This window comes from Scyliorhinus canicula, chromosome 8, assembly GCF_902713615.1.
Source record: "Scyliorhinus canicula chromosome 8, sScyCan1.1, whole genome shotgun sequence".
Classification (NCBI taxonomy): domain Eukaryota; kingdom Metazoa; phylum Chordata; class Chondrichthyes; order Carcharhiniformes; family Scyliorhinidae; genus Scyliorhinus; species Scyliorhinus canicula.
In genome coordinates, this window is record NC_052153.1 from 128,303,452 (window position 1) to 128,320,119 (window position 16,668).

Here is a 16,668-nt window from a genome sequence, read left to right on the forward strand (position 1 = left end):
GCACTCTGGGGCCTGCTTGCCCCTTGCAGGTAGGAAAATCACTCAGGACTTTCTTAAGGAAAGTCCAGAGTGAAACGCCAGCATTTGTACGCTGGCGTGGGGACATAGCCCCATTTTTGGAGAGTCCAGCCCTGTGTTTCTCAGCTCTAAGCAAGGATTACAATTTTCATGCAGCTGCTTTTAATTGTCACATGGAGTGAATCTGATTGGCTGGACACTGGCACTGATAATGAGGAAAAGGAAAGTAGGATCGTCCATCCAGCATTTGTGACTGAGGATGTTTGCAAACTTCTGGCCTTGTATGTCTTAGAACACATCCTCTGGGCTGCACCATTGTTAATGCAGCCTCTTCTTCCCCATTTAGTTCTCTGATTACCCACCATCATTCATGTGGTAGGATGACAGGACATCCTCTGATTGTGGGTGTCCATAGTTTTTGCTATATAATGCTGCCTATGGTGTTTAGTATGCAGGACGCTTTGTGTTATAATCTCATTAGGCTTTTACATCACTATATAGAATACTTGTTGCTGTACCTGGCCCATCCTTTTACAGTCTCCACTGGATTAAAGCAGATATTGCAGTTTGATGGAGGAATGATAGATGTTCCTACATTAGAGATGATAGCTACAGTTGTATACAGTCAATGGCTAAAGCCATCAGGGATGATTGATGTTGGACTGCTAATACTTGATGTTGGATTTGTAGTTCTGACATTCAGAGTATATTCTTTGTACAAAAAAACCTCTGCTCATTTCACCTTGTGTTCAAAATGGAGGAGCACTGATTCACCAATTGAGAGCATTGCAGTGATCAGCAAGATCCCTGTTCAGGTGAAACCCTGTACCTACATGCAGTTTGGAATCAATCATGTGGACATTGGTGGATCTCTCCTGCCCAATGGGACACATCTTACCCAGGAATATTGGTAGAGGAGGTTTGGATATTGGCTGATGGATATGGCCCCATGACTACATTAATGTCAAATTTGCTTTATTAGTCTTCAGGACAGCTCTCCTAAATGTGCATGAGTACCCAGACATAATGGAGGTCATCTAGCACTTTGGGTAGCACCCCTGCCTCTGAGCCAGAACTTCCGGTTTTGAGTCCTAGTCTAGGACTTGTTGACCAAGGAAGCCTTCATAACACAAATAGGTTGATCTTCCAGCACTCGCCAATTCCAAGCAGTAACAGCTGGAGAGATTCCTGGTCAGCCATGTAATGAGAAGCAAGTCAGAACCTCTACCATCACTATTCATTGCTCCAGACTACAATATGCATGCAAAAGTCCACATCGCCTCAGTCATTGGTACGATGCCACACCCACACTGAAGGATAAGATTGCATGGTTGATTGGGCTGTGATTTACAATTTCACATCCTTTCTTCCTTTATTCACTTTGACATCCCCAGTTGTTGCTTTGCTGAACCATTCCCTCACCTCTATCTTCAATGCTCTTTCCCCCAGCAAAACTGTCTCCCATCCCAATCATTCCCCTGGTACAATCGCCACTTTCTGTCCCCAAATGCAGATGGTCCCCAGACTTGATGGTGTCTGGAATCTGAGCCTGCTTCGACTGGATTTAGATTAGATCATGATCCATGGAGCCTTATTTTTCGCCCTCTACTATAGGAGAGCAAAAGTAACCATCCCACCATTTTTCTCTATTGTTGTCTTTTGGAACCCTTCAGCCTTGCCTCTTCCACTCACCTCCACCAACTGTGAGGGTCTTAGAATGTCTTTATGACCAAGATAGAGACCATTTATTCAGCTGGCTTTGTTGATTCCACTCCATGCCAAGCTGACGTTGAACAAAAAAGAAACAAATAACATTTCCCATTATGGTTACCTGGTTTTGCAGACACTAGCGTTTACGGGGTTTCTTTGCATCAAATTTAGCAGTAGGTTGATTTATTGCCTATTATATAAAAGAATAAATAAGATGAAACAATAAAATATCACTCCACACAGCAGATTAAACAGCTTGTTTCTATTCGGAAAGCTGAAACAAGCAGGAAGGTAACTCTGGTTCTCATTATTTTGCATGAGGCAAAATTATTAATGAGGTAAGAACCCAGTTCTGCTCACCTGTCAATTGTATTCAAAATAAAATGTTTAAAAATAAGTTAAAATATAATCTTGAGGGGCAGCACGGTGGCACAGTGGTTAGCATTGCTGCCTACGGTGCTGAGGACCTGGGTTCGAATCCCGGCCCTGGGTCACTGTCGGTGTGGAGTTTGCATGTTCTCCCCGTGTTTGCGTGGGTTTCGCCCCCACAACCCAAAGATGTGCTTGTTAGGTGGATTGGCCACGCTAAATTGCCCCTTAATTGGAAAAAAATAATTGGGTACTCTAAATTTAAAAAAAATATATATATATAATCTTGCAACTTCTATCTGCATCCCCACCTGTGGCCAAGAGGCCCCTTGCCCCTCCACAGACACAGGACCCTCCGCACCCTGAACCTCCCCAATGCAAGCCCCTGACATTGCCAGGTGTGACTCTCGCTTCCCGGGGTCTGTACTGACCTGCGTGCCCCTGGCAGGGACCCAGGTCCCCATTGGTCTAGACCAGCATGATGTGATGTCGTTGGGGGGGACGGGCGGAATTGCTAACATGTGGAATTGCTAATGTGCGGATACATTACAATGAGGAAGCCTGACAATGAGATGTAAATGTATGGTAATGGGATTCCCAGTCTTTCATGCCATAACCCCATTACATCACTGGCAGGGTGTGGGAACAATCTGATTGGGAACTCCTGCTGGCGTGAAAGGCATTTGGGGGCTCCCGTTGGATTCTCTGCCCCCATCCGCCGACCAAAAATGGGGGGGGGGGGAGGGGAAGATCATCTCAGCCAAGGTGTTTCTCCAAAGGTATGTCCCTCCCATCCTATGTCATCTGCTAGTAGTGTTATAAATTACACAGTTACCTGCTCCTTTAATGGCAATAATTTTATCCCAGTAATTTAGCATTTCAATAGGCTGAGGGACAGAAATCTAGCCCCACTATCCATTGAATAAATCCGAGCTTATCATTTATGTGGAGGATATCTGGTGCAGAGAAATTGAAAATCTAATGACATGACTCAGTCATTCAGCAAAACCAGGAATTGGTCTATTTTATTTTTGCTGGTACATATAAACTTTCCAATTAAGCGTCACACCACTCATGGATAGGTTCAGCTAATATGTGGAAGGCAGTTCCTGAATGCAATTGAATCACCATGGCAAGGAAGTAAACAATTTCAACAAGTAATACATTCAGCTGCTAATGTATTTTTTTATTTCACACCAAAGCATTCCTGCTCATATTTGACTTTACCTTTGGTGATTTTGGTCCTACATCACTGGTTTTGGGGGTTGAAGCAGTCTTGCTTACACTTCCAGTTTTATGATCTGCCTATGGGAATGCATTTGTTCATTGTTACGGATAGAAAAGCTCATATCAAAGCTCCAAAACCTAGGACTTGGCTCCTTACTCTGCAACTGGACCCTAGACATTCTGACCCACAGACCACAATGAGCAATAAACAATAACACCTCCTCCACAATTGTCCTCAATACCGGGCCCCCACAAGCCTGCATACTTAGCCCCCTACTATACTCACTGTACACACATGACTGTGGCAAAATTTGGTTCCAACTCCATCTACAAGTTTGCTGACAACATGACTATAGTGGGCCGGATCTTGAATAATGAGTCAGAATACAGGAGGGAGATGGAGAACCGAGTGAAGTGGTGCAACGACAACAATCTATCTCTCAATGCCAGTAAAACTAAAGAGCTGGTCATTGACTTCAGGAAGCAAGTGATGTACACACCCCTGTCAGTATCAACGGGGCCGAGGTGGAGATGGTTAACAGCTTCAAATTCCTAGGGGTGCACATCACCAAAAATTTGTCCTGGTCCACCCACGTCGACGCTACCACCAAGAAAGCACAACAGTGCCTATACTTCCTCAGGAAACTAAGGAAATTTGGCATGTCCACATCAACTCTTACCAACGTTTACAGATGCAGCATAGAAAGCATCCTATCAGGCTGCATCACAGTCTGGTATGGCCCAAGACCGCAAGAAACTTCAGAGAGACGTGAACACAGCCCAGTCCATCACACAAACCTGCCTCCCACCCATTGACTCCATCTACACCTCCCGCTGCCTGGGAAAAGCGGGCAACATAATCAAAGATCCCATCCACCCAGCTTACTCACTCTTCCGACTTCTTCCATCGGGCAGGAGATACAAAAGTCTGCACGAACAGACTCAAAAACAGCTTCTTCCCTGCTGTTACCAGACTTCTGAACGACCCTCTTATACTGACCTGATTAATGCTACACCCCTGTATACTTCACCCGATGCCGGTATCTGTGTGTTTACATTGTGTACCTTGTGTTGCCCTATTCTGGATTTTCTTTTCTTTTCTTTTCATATACTTGATGATCTGTTTGAGCTGTTCGCAGAACAAAACCTTTCACTGCACCTCGGTACACGTGACAATAAACAAATCCAATCCAGCAAATCCACTCCAAACTGCAGCTTTAAACCTATCATCTACTCAGTGTGGATGAGCGCTTTGTTCAGTTGGCTAAATATGGAAAAGCTGTAATATTTCACAGTATGGATACATTCTGGAAATCTTTAATTTTAAGAAAAATTATACAATTAGAATACTTGTTTTAAAAAATGTACATGGATTCAGAAGGCCTTCAAAGGATCATTTTATCCAGTGAGGGAATTCTTGAGGAATAGATCGAATGCAGGGCAGCACGGTGGCACCGTGATTAGCACTGCAGCCTCACAACGCCATCCCGGCCCTGGGTCACTGCCTGTGTGGAGTTTGCACATTCTCTCTGTGTTTGTGTGGGTTTCATCCCTAAAGATGTGCAGGGCACGTGGATTGGCCACACTAAATTGCCCGTTAATTGAAAAAAATTAATTGGGTGCTCTAAATTTATATTTAAAAAAAGAAATACATCGAATGAAAATACTCGTTCTACTAAGAAAATTACTGAATGTATTACTAATTTTCTACTTGAATGGAAACCATTAAATTGGTTATTTCATCAGAGCTGCCAAGCAGGGAGTAAGTCCCAGTGAAGAAAGTAAACACGGTTTATTCTCATTAAAACTGGTGAGATTGCAACTTCTAAATCAGCTCGAGAACAATGCTCAAGCCATGAAATCGAGGAAATCCACACTGTTGGATAAATGTCTCCCAATTTATTCACATTTGTTGTGAAACATTGTGCCAGAATTCTGCTGCTGCAATTCCCCCCCCCCCCCGGGGATTAAGAGGCGAGGCAGATTTTTTCTGTTACGGCACATTAGATAAAGGTTCAACTGCACACAATAAATAAAATAAATCTGTGCAAGGAGAATCACAAATCCACAAAAGGAACCTGACTGATTATCTGACCATTGGGGCACGCCGCTCCATTCAATATCCATCTATTGGCTGCACCCAGTTCTTTTGCACCAATGATAAGAAGAGGAAAACAGTTCCAGTTCAATGACTAACATGGGCACAAACACCTTGGATTAAATAAGCGATTTTCATAAATGGTCATCTTCTGGTCTGTAAATTCTGTGAACTGTGATTCTTTTATTTCTTGCTTGAGTGAAATAAAATGATTTGTAGGCAGAGTATTCCAGTATGGGAAGTTCAAGTGAAAGGTTTCACTAAAACATCAGTAGACATAGCCTCCATGAGCTCTGTACTGGTAGCAAGGTAGGCAGGGAACAAAGGAAAACAGATTTTTAAAAAAAAGAGTATGCTGATCCAAATCTTATTGGCATCAAAAAATGCATAGCACTGTGATCATCCTTTGTCCCTGGTAAATGGGATTAAGGTACAGATCAGCCACAAATCCACTAAATGGTGGAATGTTTTCCAGAGTTTGAATGGCCCACTCCTGTTTCTACGATGGAGAGGAGAAAGAGAAAAGGAAAATCTGCAAGAGAACCGAGGGATGATTCTACAATCCAATGCCTGAGTGGGCAGCATCACTCACAGATAGTACAGCCTGGGAAATGCAGCAAATGATATTCCATCCACTGATTCTAATCAGGAAGATTCTAGGAAACATGTTTGAGAAAAACATTTTAGGGTTCAAAACACGGAATACATAAACATGCTGGCAATAATAGACCATTACCTCTTTCTGCTTGGACACCTGTGCCCCAGCATGTGAAGCAGAAGAACAGGAGTCGAAATCCGATGACATACTCTCTACTAGATCTTCCTTGGTCAACAGCTGTCAGGAAATATGACAATCAGTCTTAAAAGTAATATAGATCAGAGATACACTTAATAAAAGCAAACCAATTTAAACATTAAAAATACAATTCCAAAATACTATGGCAACATTGTTTAAGAAGTAGTGTGTCTTTGCTAAATTTTGTTCCTTTGGGACCTCACATGCTGTGCGATATTTTCCTTGGTCAGCAGGCAACCAAAGTACTGGAAGAATTAGCAAAGTACCGTAAAGGTGCAGAATGACCCTGATTTGAAGGCAATGTCTCCGTTAAGATTGTGGCCTTGAACTGGTAGGCATTGGGGCCAAAATGGTTGGAGAAGTGCCCCCTCACCCATACGTATGGCCACCCCCCCCCCCCCCCCCCCCCCAACCCCGGATAAGTGAACAATTCCCAACCCTTGCACGAGAAGGGCATCCCCCCCACCACTCAAATGTTTGGGCAACTCTCTCCCACCGCGCAAGCATCAGGGTGACCCCCTGCTTCGCTGGCATCAGGGTACCCCATCGTTGGCACCAACCCCACCTCTCCTTCACAGATTCCAGCCCCAACACAACAATGCATACACAACCCAAACCCCCGCTCAACCATCGGGCCACCCCCACACACGAGGGGAACCGCTCCAATGGGACTTTCCAGAGGGCCCTCCCATGGCACTACCAATCTGGCATTGCCAACCTGGCACTGCCAACCATTGCCAAGCCATGGCAGTTACCATCCAGGGACTATACTCACTTCCGAGCTCCAAGCGAAGTCACCACGACTGTTTCTGAAAACCAGTAGTGATTCGCACCGGCGTGACGTTACACTGACTGAGTGGAAGGATAAGGCATGGGTGGACATTATAGTGTCACGGCCGGCCAGTAGATGTCAATATATTTAAAAAAATGGAAATCAGGTTCATGTCCAGAAACATCGCTGGCAGGGGGCGGGCAGATCTCAAACTGAGATCTCGCTGGTGCAAATACTGTTTTGGAACTCTCACGAGATTTTGCAGCCATGCCAGGATTTGAGCATGTGGCGAACTGCCCCAAAACACTCCACCCATGAACACAAGAAATAGGAGCAGGAGTAGACCACTTAGCCCATCGGGTCTGTTCCATCATTCAATAAAATCATGGCTGATCTTGGACTTGAAGTCTATTTTTTAAATATAAATTTAGAGTACCCAATTCATTTTTTCTAATTAAGGGGCAATTTAGCATATTCAATCCACCTACCTTGCACATCTTTGGGTTGTGGTGGCAAAACCCACGCGAACACGGGGAGAATGTGAAAACTCCACATGGACAGTGACGCAGAGCCGGGATCAAACCTGAGACCTCGGTGCAGTGAGACGGCAGTGCTACCACTGCGCCACTGTGCTGCCCTACTTGTAGTCCATTTTAATAATAATAATCTTTATTAGTGTCACAAGTAGGCTTATATTAACACTCAAAGTTACTGTGAAAATTCCCTAGTCGCCATATTCTGGTGCCCCTTTGGGTACACAGAGGGAGAATTCGGAATGTCCAATTCATCTAACAAGCACCTGTTTTGGAACTTGTGGGAGGAAACCGGAGCGCCCGGAGGAAACCCATGCAGACACTGGGAGAATATGCAGACTCCGCACAGACAGTGACCCAGAGCCGGGATAAAACCTGGGACTTCAGCACCGTGAGACTGCAGTGCTACCACTGCGCCACCAGGAATCAAATACGGGTCCATGGAGCTGTGAAGCAACTGTGCTAACCACAGTGCTATCGTGTCACCCACCTGCTCTCCAAATCCCTCAATTCCCTGAGAGACCAAAAATCTATCTCAGCCATAAATGTACTCAACAATGCAGCATTCACAATGATGGGAGAACTCCAAACGTTCACAATCCTTTGAGTGAAGTAATTTCTTCATATCTCAGTACTAAATGATTGGCCCCCTTATCCTGAGGCTGTGCCCCCATGTTTTAGACTCCCCAATTGGTGGAAACAATTGCTGAATGTCTCTCGTTCTTCTAAACTCCAGAGAACATAAGCTCCATTTATTTAGCAGTGATGGGAATACATTTTCAGTGGGATAAATTACAATTTTTCTGCCTTTTATCTTCGCGTTTCTCTTGTCCTCCTGCCCGACAGCAAGAAGGAAAAAACACACCATTTTATTTCTTCCAAAACTCAGAATAAGTGCGCGATTCCCCAGTCTTGAACAACAGCTGGAGTTATGATTTGTAGTGAGTGAAGTGATACCTTTAACCAACTTCTATCACTCTACTCTACAAAATAAACTCGTGAGAGACACTGACTTATGGAATGGTATCCTGAGGGGTTGCTCATCAGATAATCAGTTGTGCTTTACCTTCTCTGTTGCCTTTGGTTTTGCTCCTGGACCGGTGGAGGAAGAAGCCACTTTACCTTTATCCTGCTACAACAAACAACTTCATCAGATTCCTCCAAGGAATATCAGAATTATTTAGAACTTAGAAAGCAGCTGGCACAGCAGCAACACAAATACTGCAGCATCTGAGAGTGAAATCACTACCGTGTAAATGTGGTGTATACATATCAATGTAAACCTCATGAGACCTAAAGAAAGAGGTTCTGGAATAGGCCTTTTGGCCCCTCAAGTCTACTCGACCTCTCACAGACCGTGAACCCTGGTTTTAGACTACCCATCTGGGGGACACAGCTTCCCAGCATCTACCTTGTCAAGCACCTTAAGAATTTGATATGTTTCAATGAGATCACCTCTCATTCTACTAAATTTAGTGATTATAGACTCAATCTCTCTCCAGAGGGCAATCCCCCTATTCCAGGAGTCAGTCCTGTAAACCACTGTTGCACTGCCCCATAGGCAAGTGTCTTTAGAGAAGGAGACTAAAACTGTCCTCTGTAATCCAGGTGTGGTCTCACCAAGGCCCTCTCCAATTGCTTAAATACTTCTTTGCTCTTCTACTCCTACCTTTTTGAGATGAAGACAAACATGCAATTTTTCCCTAATTGCGCACAGTTCCTGATGTTAAATGTTTGTGACTCCTGTACAAGGATATCCAGATTCCTTTGATTATCAGCAATCCTTACTTTACTGCATTTAAGAAACATTCTGCTTTTCTATTTTTAATATGAAAATAGATAGCTCAAGATCTCTCCACTTTATGTCCACCTGCCATGCTCTGTCCACTCATTTCACCAGTTTAAATCCTCTTCCAGCCTCTCTGTGCCCTCCTCAGTGTGTACTTTCCTACCTAACTTTGTATCATCAGCAAATTTGAATACGTTATACTCGATCCCCTCATCGAAGTCATTGATACAGATTGTAATAAAGGCCCTAGCAATGATCCTTGCGGCACGCCATTTGTAACATCCTCCTAACAGTAAAATGGCATGTGTTTTCTTTCTCTGTTTGCTGTCCGTTAACAAATCCTCCATCCATGCTAATACATTACTCCCGATCCCATAAGCTCTAATTTCATGTAACAACCTTGTGTGACACCTAATTGAAAATCCAAGTACACTACATACATAGGTTCCCCATATACACACTACCAGTGACATCCTTCAAAAAGTCAAACAGATCTTTCAGTCAGAATTTCCCTTTCATAGATCTGCAAAAGCTTATTATGATTTTCCAAGTGCCCTGTTGCCAGTAATAATAGATTATTTCGATCAGTGAGTTGAACCGTCACTACGTCATATTGTTGCATTAAACAATGGAGAGCACAGTGTACTAATGTTAATTTTAGAATAACTATTCAGTATATCTTTTAACATTCAAAATACTTCTCGCCATTTTGTGCCTACCAGGGTAGAAAAAAGGGGAAAAGGTGGATGCAATGTATTTGGATTTTTAAAAAGGCATTCCAAGAGTTGCCACATGAACAATAAAAGGGCACATGTAGTTGGGGTAATATGTTATCTTGGATAGAGGACTAGTGATTAAAGAAAAGGAAAAAACAGCAGAATAACAGGTCAGATTCAGGTTGGCGGCTATTAATGGTGGAGTGCTGCTAAGACCAGTGCTGTGTCCTCAGCTATTCACAATCTAAGGAACTTACTTTAGGTGAGGGACTGAGTGTATTATATTCAAGTTTGCTAATGATAGAATGCTAGATGGGACAATATGAGGAAGACACATGGGGGGAGATATTCGCTCATGCAGCACTGTTTGATACGGACATGGATTCCACAGGGGCAGGCAGCGCCACAAGCCATTCATTGCGTGACTCCCACAGGTTCTCTTATCAGTATCATTGAAAAACACCACATGGGCCGGACAGGTGACATGACAGTTCCCATGACATTTAAGAATTGGGGAAAATTAAAATTAAGAAATTAAATCGGGAAAAAAGAAAATAAAACAGGGAGATGTCTGAAGAGATGCTGAGATGTTAATCAACATATCAGTGAGAAAAGCAACTGCTAACCTAGGTGACTAGAGGAAAACAATGGGGGGGGGGGTATAGAAAAGTTAACTTCAGAGTGGAGAGATAACAAAGCTGATGTGTATATGCCAAAAGCTGATGCCACATTGTGGATAACATCAAAGGGAAAGAATGGTATATCCATAGCACAATGACGAGGGGAAAAGGGAGATAAATACAGGCAGAGCTACCATCAGCTAAACCCATCTCCCAAAACCAAGTTATTGCTAACAGGCAGCCGGTTAAAATCAAAACTCGAACTGACTAGGTTTTGCCTTCGCTGAAAGGGAAGAGGGTTTTCCCAAATATGGCCACATAATGTGTGCATAGTAATTATTTGCTGGATTTAGCTCATAGAGTTACATAGCATTGGCTGTTGTTTGGGAATAAAGGGGCCTCTCAGAGTTCATGGAATGTAGGTAGTTGGGAACCAAGAGGTATTTTCATGTAACACTGTGTGGATAGCCATCGGTGTACCTAAGTGTTCTAGTGTATTATAGTCCTTCTTGTCATGTGTGTTTTTCTTTTAAGTTAATAAATACTTTATTAATTGTTCACACAACAGCTGGACTATTCCTTCCTGGTTCACATATTTTTTTCACAGTATACGACATTGAAAATATACACCACTCAGAACCAGTGTTCCAAGTTACCCTTCTGGGTTTCGGGATACTCCTGTATTTAATATCAGCAAAGCTCTTAACAACATTGGTTTACCCTGGGGAAATCAACATAGTCTGCTGAGCACTGCTAGGAGAGTCTGCAAAGAGACATCCAGGTTAAGCAATTGGGTAAGAAGGTGGCAGATGGAGTAGAATGAGGGAAAATGGGAGGTTATTCACTTTGGTAGTAAGAATGGAAAAACAACAGGCGAGATTCTCTGGCCTCACGTGTTTCTCGGCACCGGGAGGTGGCCCGACGGGACCTTCTGGTCCTGCCGCTGTCAATGGGATTTCCCATTGAATCTACCTCATGGTGCTGGGAAACCTGCAGCAGGGGTGTCCCGTCAGCAGAACTGGAAGATCCTGTCAGTATGAACAGCCAAAAGATCGCACCCAAAATATTTTTAAAATGGTGCAAAGTATTAAATGTTGGTGTTCAGAGGGATTTGGGAGTCCTTGCACAAGTAACACAGAAAATGTATATGCAGGAATAGCAAGCAATTAGGAAAGCAAATGATCAATGGTATGTCAATCTTTAATGTAAAAGGATTGGAGTACTAGGGTACAGTTTTCCAGCAATTGTACAGAGCTTTGGTGAGATCACAGCTTATGTGATCTCTGTATCTAAAGAAGGATACATTTGCCTTAGAGAGGGTGCGATGAAGGTTCACTAGATTAATTCCAGGATTGAGAGTGGTGTTCTATGAAGAGAGATTGAATATAACGCACCTCTCACTTTCTTGTGTGTGGAAGAATGTGAGGTGACACAAGATTCTGAAAGGAGTGTCAGAGTAGCTGCAGAGAGTCTAACTGGGGCATAGACTTAGAAAAAGGTAACGGACATTTCAAACTGAGAGGGGGACAAATATCTTCATTCAGAAGATTGCAAATCATTGAATTCACCAGTCCAGTGCCCCATGATGCTTAGTGACTGAGTATATTCAAGACTGATATTGTTAAATTTTTAGATGCTAAGGCGATCAAGGGATATGGAGATATGGTGGAAATATGGATCCTATTAAATGAGCAGAAGGTTTGAGAAGCAATGTAGCCTGCTCTGGCATCTATTTCTTATGCATACAGAAAACATTTTGAAAGCAGTAAAGTTCTGAAGCAAGAATTGAATTAATACAAATTAATTATTTGGCTGCACCTTAGGATCAGCTTGCTCTATAAATCTGTAATCAGGAGGAATAGATTCCTCAGTTTCTCCCACCAGTTCAGGCTTCTTCTTGGCATGATCAGTTTCCTGAAAATATGAAAACATGTTCTAAACAAAGACACAAATATTGAGCTTGAATATTCATACATTATGTTTAAAGAAATGTTTAGCAAAGTTAACTGAATGAAATCAGTACTTATGTAATTATTCAGTTGCTTTGTAGTACAGAGCTTGAATGTGGCTGAAAAGGGAACCACTGCTAAAGGCTTTCATCTTCCAAGCATTAGCACAAATGCAAGAATGCCAAATTTCAAATGATCACAAGTATTTATACTGGAGTTTAAAAGGATGCTGATTGATTGACTGGTTGGTCAAGGCATTACCATGAAAGAGGAAGTGGGTACTAAAGGCTTCCCAAGCTCCCGGGTAATTAAAAAAAGGCACAAGGTTTGAACATATTTTTCTCCTTTGCAGAGAGAGATTTCCTGCATAAGAACATATGTCTTTTCATGGCAAGGCAGCACAGTGGTTAGCACTGTTGCTTCACAGCGCCAGGGACCCAGGTTCAATTCCCGGCTTGGGTCACTGCCTGTGCAGAGTCTGCACGTCCTCCCCGTGTCTGCGTGAGTTAACTCCAGGTGCTCCGGTTTCCTCCCACAAGTCACGAAAGACATGCTTGTTAGGTGAATTGGACATTCTGAATTCTCCCTCAGTGTCAGAACAGGCGTCATTGTGAGGCAACTAGGGATTTTCACAGTAACTCCATTGTAGTGTTAATGTAAGCCTACTTGTGGCACTAAGAATGATTATACAAAGTGTAAGTGTGTTATATTATGAGCTCAACTGATCATCTTTAATTAGTTGGGGAGCTAGTTAGTGTAGCTATTAGCACATTCAGAATTGCTCAGCAAGTGCAGTTCAATCACAGAATCACATCTAACAGTATTTGTTTTGGGATTTGGAAGTGTGAGCTGGTTGAGTTTGGTCTGTTCTCTGTAAATACAAACAACCAATGGCACATGCTATTTGATTTGAACAGCCAATCTTTGATACAGCCGATGTACCTGGCATTGCACTGACACTGAAATTCATACACAACATTGCTCAATTGTGTGATAGACAGAAGCCTTTTTGGACTGACAGCAGCATCCAGTTGGTGGAAAATATCACTCGTGTCACTACTGCATAGTAGCAGCGTGAAATCGCTTTCTACTTGTTGAACTTTTTGAGACACTTTGCCTTTCGAGGGTTGTTTGAGATAGCAGGCACTTTTCTGGTCTGAAAGTGGTGCCCGTTTGTAAGTTTGCAGAATACACAGTGAACAATCATCAAATCAGTAAGGAGTCTTACAACACCAGGTTAAAGTCCAACAGGTTTGTTTCAAATCACTAGCTTTCGGAGCGCAGCTCCTTCATCAGGTGAATGAAGAGGTATGGTCCAGAAACATATATATAGACAAAGTTAAAGATTCAAGATGATACTTTGAATGCAAACATTTGCAGGTAATTAAGTCTTTACAGATCCAGAGAGAGGGGTAACCCCAGATTAAAGAGTTGTGAATTGTCTCAAGCCAGGACAGTTGGTAGGATTTTGCAAGCCCAGACCAGATGGTGGGGGATGAATGTAATGTGACATGAATCCAAGGTCCCGGTTGAGGCCGCACTCATGTGTGTGGAACTTGGCTACAAGTTTCTGCTCGGCGGTTTTGCGTTGTCGCGCGTCCTGAAGGCCGCATTGGAGAACCCTTACCCGGAGATCAGAGGCTGAATGCCCTTGACTGCAAAAGTGTTCCCCGCATGGAGGGGAACATTCCTGCCTGGCAATTGTCGCGTGATGTCCGTTCATCCGTTGTCGCAGCGTCTGCATGGTCTCGCCAATGTACCACGCTTCGGGACATCCTTTCCTGCAGCGTATGAGGTAGACAATGTTGGCCGAGTCGCACGAGTATGTACCGCGCCACGGCAAAAAAACCGCACTGATCTCCTCAGATGACAAATACGGGACACAACCGACAGAGTACCCTTCGCCGTCCAGTACTTTCCCGGAGGGGAGAAACTACAACATCATCTTCGCAGCCTTCAACACGACATCGATGAAGATGAACATCTTGCCAAGGTCATCCCCACACCCCCACTACTGGCCTTCAAACAACTACACAACCTCAAACAAACCATTGTTTGCAGCAAACCACCCAGCCTTCAGAACAGTGACCACAACACCACCCAACTCTGCCATGGCAATCCCGGCAAGGCGTGCCAGATCATCGACATGGGTACCACCATTACACGTGAGAACACCACCCACCAGGTACACGGTACATACTCGTATGACTCTGCCAACGTTGTCTACCTCATACGCTGCAGGAAAGGATGTCCCAAAGCATGGTACATTGGCGACACCATGCAGATGCTGCGACCATGGATAAACAGACATCACGCGACAATTGCCAGGCAGGAATGTTCCCCTCCATGCGGGGAACACTTTTGCAGTCAACGGCATTCAGCCTCTGATCTCCAGGTAAGCATTCTCCAAGGCGGCCTTCAGGATGCGCGAGAATGCAAAATCGTCGAGCAGAAACTTATAGCCAAGTTCCACACACATGAGTATGCCTCAACCGGGACCTTGGATTCATATTGCATTACATTCATCCCCCACCATCTGGCCTGGGCTTGCAAAATCCTACCAACTGTCCTGGCTTGAGACAATTCACAACTCTTTAACCTTGGGTTGCCCCTATCTCTGGATCTGTAAAGACTTAATTACCTGCAAATGCTCGCATTCAAAGTATCGTCTTGCATCTTTAACTTTGTCTATATAGAACATACCTCTTTGTTCACCTGAGGAAGGAGCAGTGCTCCGAAAGCTAGTGATTTGAAACACACCTGTTGGACTTTAACCTGGTGTTGTAAGTCTTCTTACTGTGCTCACCCCAGTCCAACGCTGGCATCTCCACATCATACTCATCAGATCAGCACAGGCTATGTTTCACAGTATAGATTTGACGTACTTTATTTCTGCATTAAACTTGCAAGGTAGTAAAATAGCTATTTACAAGTCCTATTTACAAGATTGCTGATAAGGCTCCACATGCTATAGGAATCATCATGGATTTCTCAACTAGCATGTCAAGGAAAGCGAGAAAGTTAGACTTCTCAATCTCAAAAGCTGTGTGTGGATATCTTTACATGTGGCTGTAAAGCAATTTTGGATTTCCTAAGATTATGAAAAATAGTCAAAAATAAAATGGCTGGGATTCGCCGTCCCTCCGCACCAGAAGTGATTCTCCATCTCACCAGCCAGCCAATGGGGTTTCTCCTTGTGGCAGCCACATGCTATTGGGAAATCCCAAGGCTGCCAACGTAATGGAGAATCCAGACAGCGGATAATCCAGCCCAAAATTATTTCCTTTGTTTTTGTCACCAAGATTTAAATCATTCAGCCAGCCATTTTTGTTGAAATCCCCTTCCCCAATAAATAAAATTAGGTTCCTTCCTTAGTTCCAACCTGACAATTATGTGTAATTTCTCTCCCAACTTCCCTCGTGATCTCGCCAAGCTCACGTTCTCCATAAGATTTAACTCATGCTGACTTGACCCGATTCACATTGTAACTGCTGCCCACCAAAGATTCTTCCCGGTTCCTAAGCTAGGCAACAGTGTAAATAGTGTGTTTTCCTCAAGTAGAATCCACCTAACTCATCATCATCATCTCCCCTTTTCTGAAAAAAAAAGTCTGTTGTTCAAAACTACTGTCCCATCTTCAACCTCCTTTCCCATTCCTAAGCCCTTGATTGTGTCGTCAGCTCCCAAATGTGTGATCAGCTTCCTCCAGCTCCATTCTTGAATGTCGGCAATCTGGTTTCTGCCTCTGCCAGAGCATCAAAGCAACCTTAACCCTAAATCACAATGAAATCCTCTGTGGTTTGTCAGGTGAGTGTCCCTTTAAGAAAGGGAGTGTCCCTTTAGTCTCTTATCATGTGACGTGTAGCACATTGGGCTGTGGCTGTGAGGGGAGAGGAGGTTTCAGTTTCAGTTTGACTGCTTTGGACTGCAGGAGGAGAAAGAAGTGTTTTTCTCTGTTTTCATTTTAAAAAGCTGTTCCAGTAAAAAGCACACTGGTTGTGGCTAACTGCCTTGGTAACTTTAAGGATACAGTTGTTTTCCGGAAGGAGTTTGAACCTACTGTTTGGACGC

The 16,668-nt window shown here is 43.5% G+C and overlaps 1 protein-coding gene across 11 annotated transcripts in view; it reads right to left on the bottom strand.

The window, feature by feature from the left end:
* cast (calpastatin) overlaps window positions 1-16,668 on the bottom strand; it is a 285,310-nt gene that overhangs the window by 2,212 nt on the left and 266,430 nt on the right. For 9 of the 11 annotated variants that reach the window (XM_038805226.1, XM_038805231.1, XM_038805234.1 and 6 more), the window contains 4 exons: window positions 12,467-12,562; window positions 8,590-8,655; window positions 6,159-6,257; window positions 1,850-1,918 (listed from right to left, as the gene is read on the bottom strand). In XM_038805226.1, coding sequence (XP_038661154.1) covers window positions 1,865-1,918; window positions 6,159-6,257; window positions 8,590-8,655; window positions 12,467-12,562 — 315 coding nt within the window. In that variant the 3' untranslated portion in view covers window positions 1,850-1,864. The remainder of the gene's footprint in view (window positions 1-1,849; window positions 1,919-6,158; window positions 6,258-8,589; window positions 8,656-12,466; window positions 12,563-16,668) is intronic. The other 2 variants (XM_038805225.1, XM_038805227.1) reach the window with 2 other exon arrangements.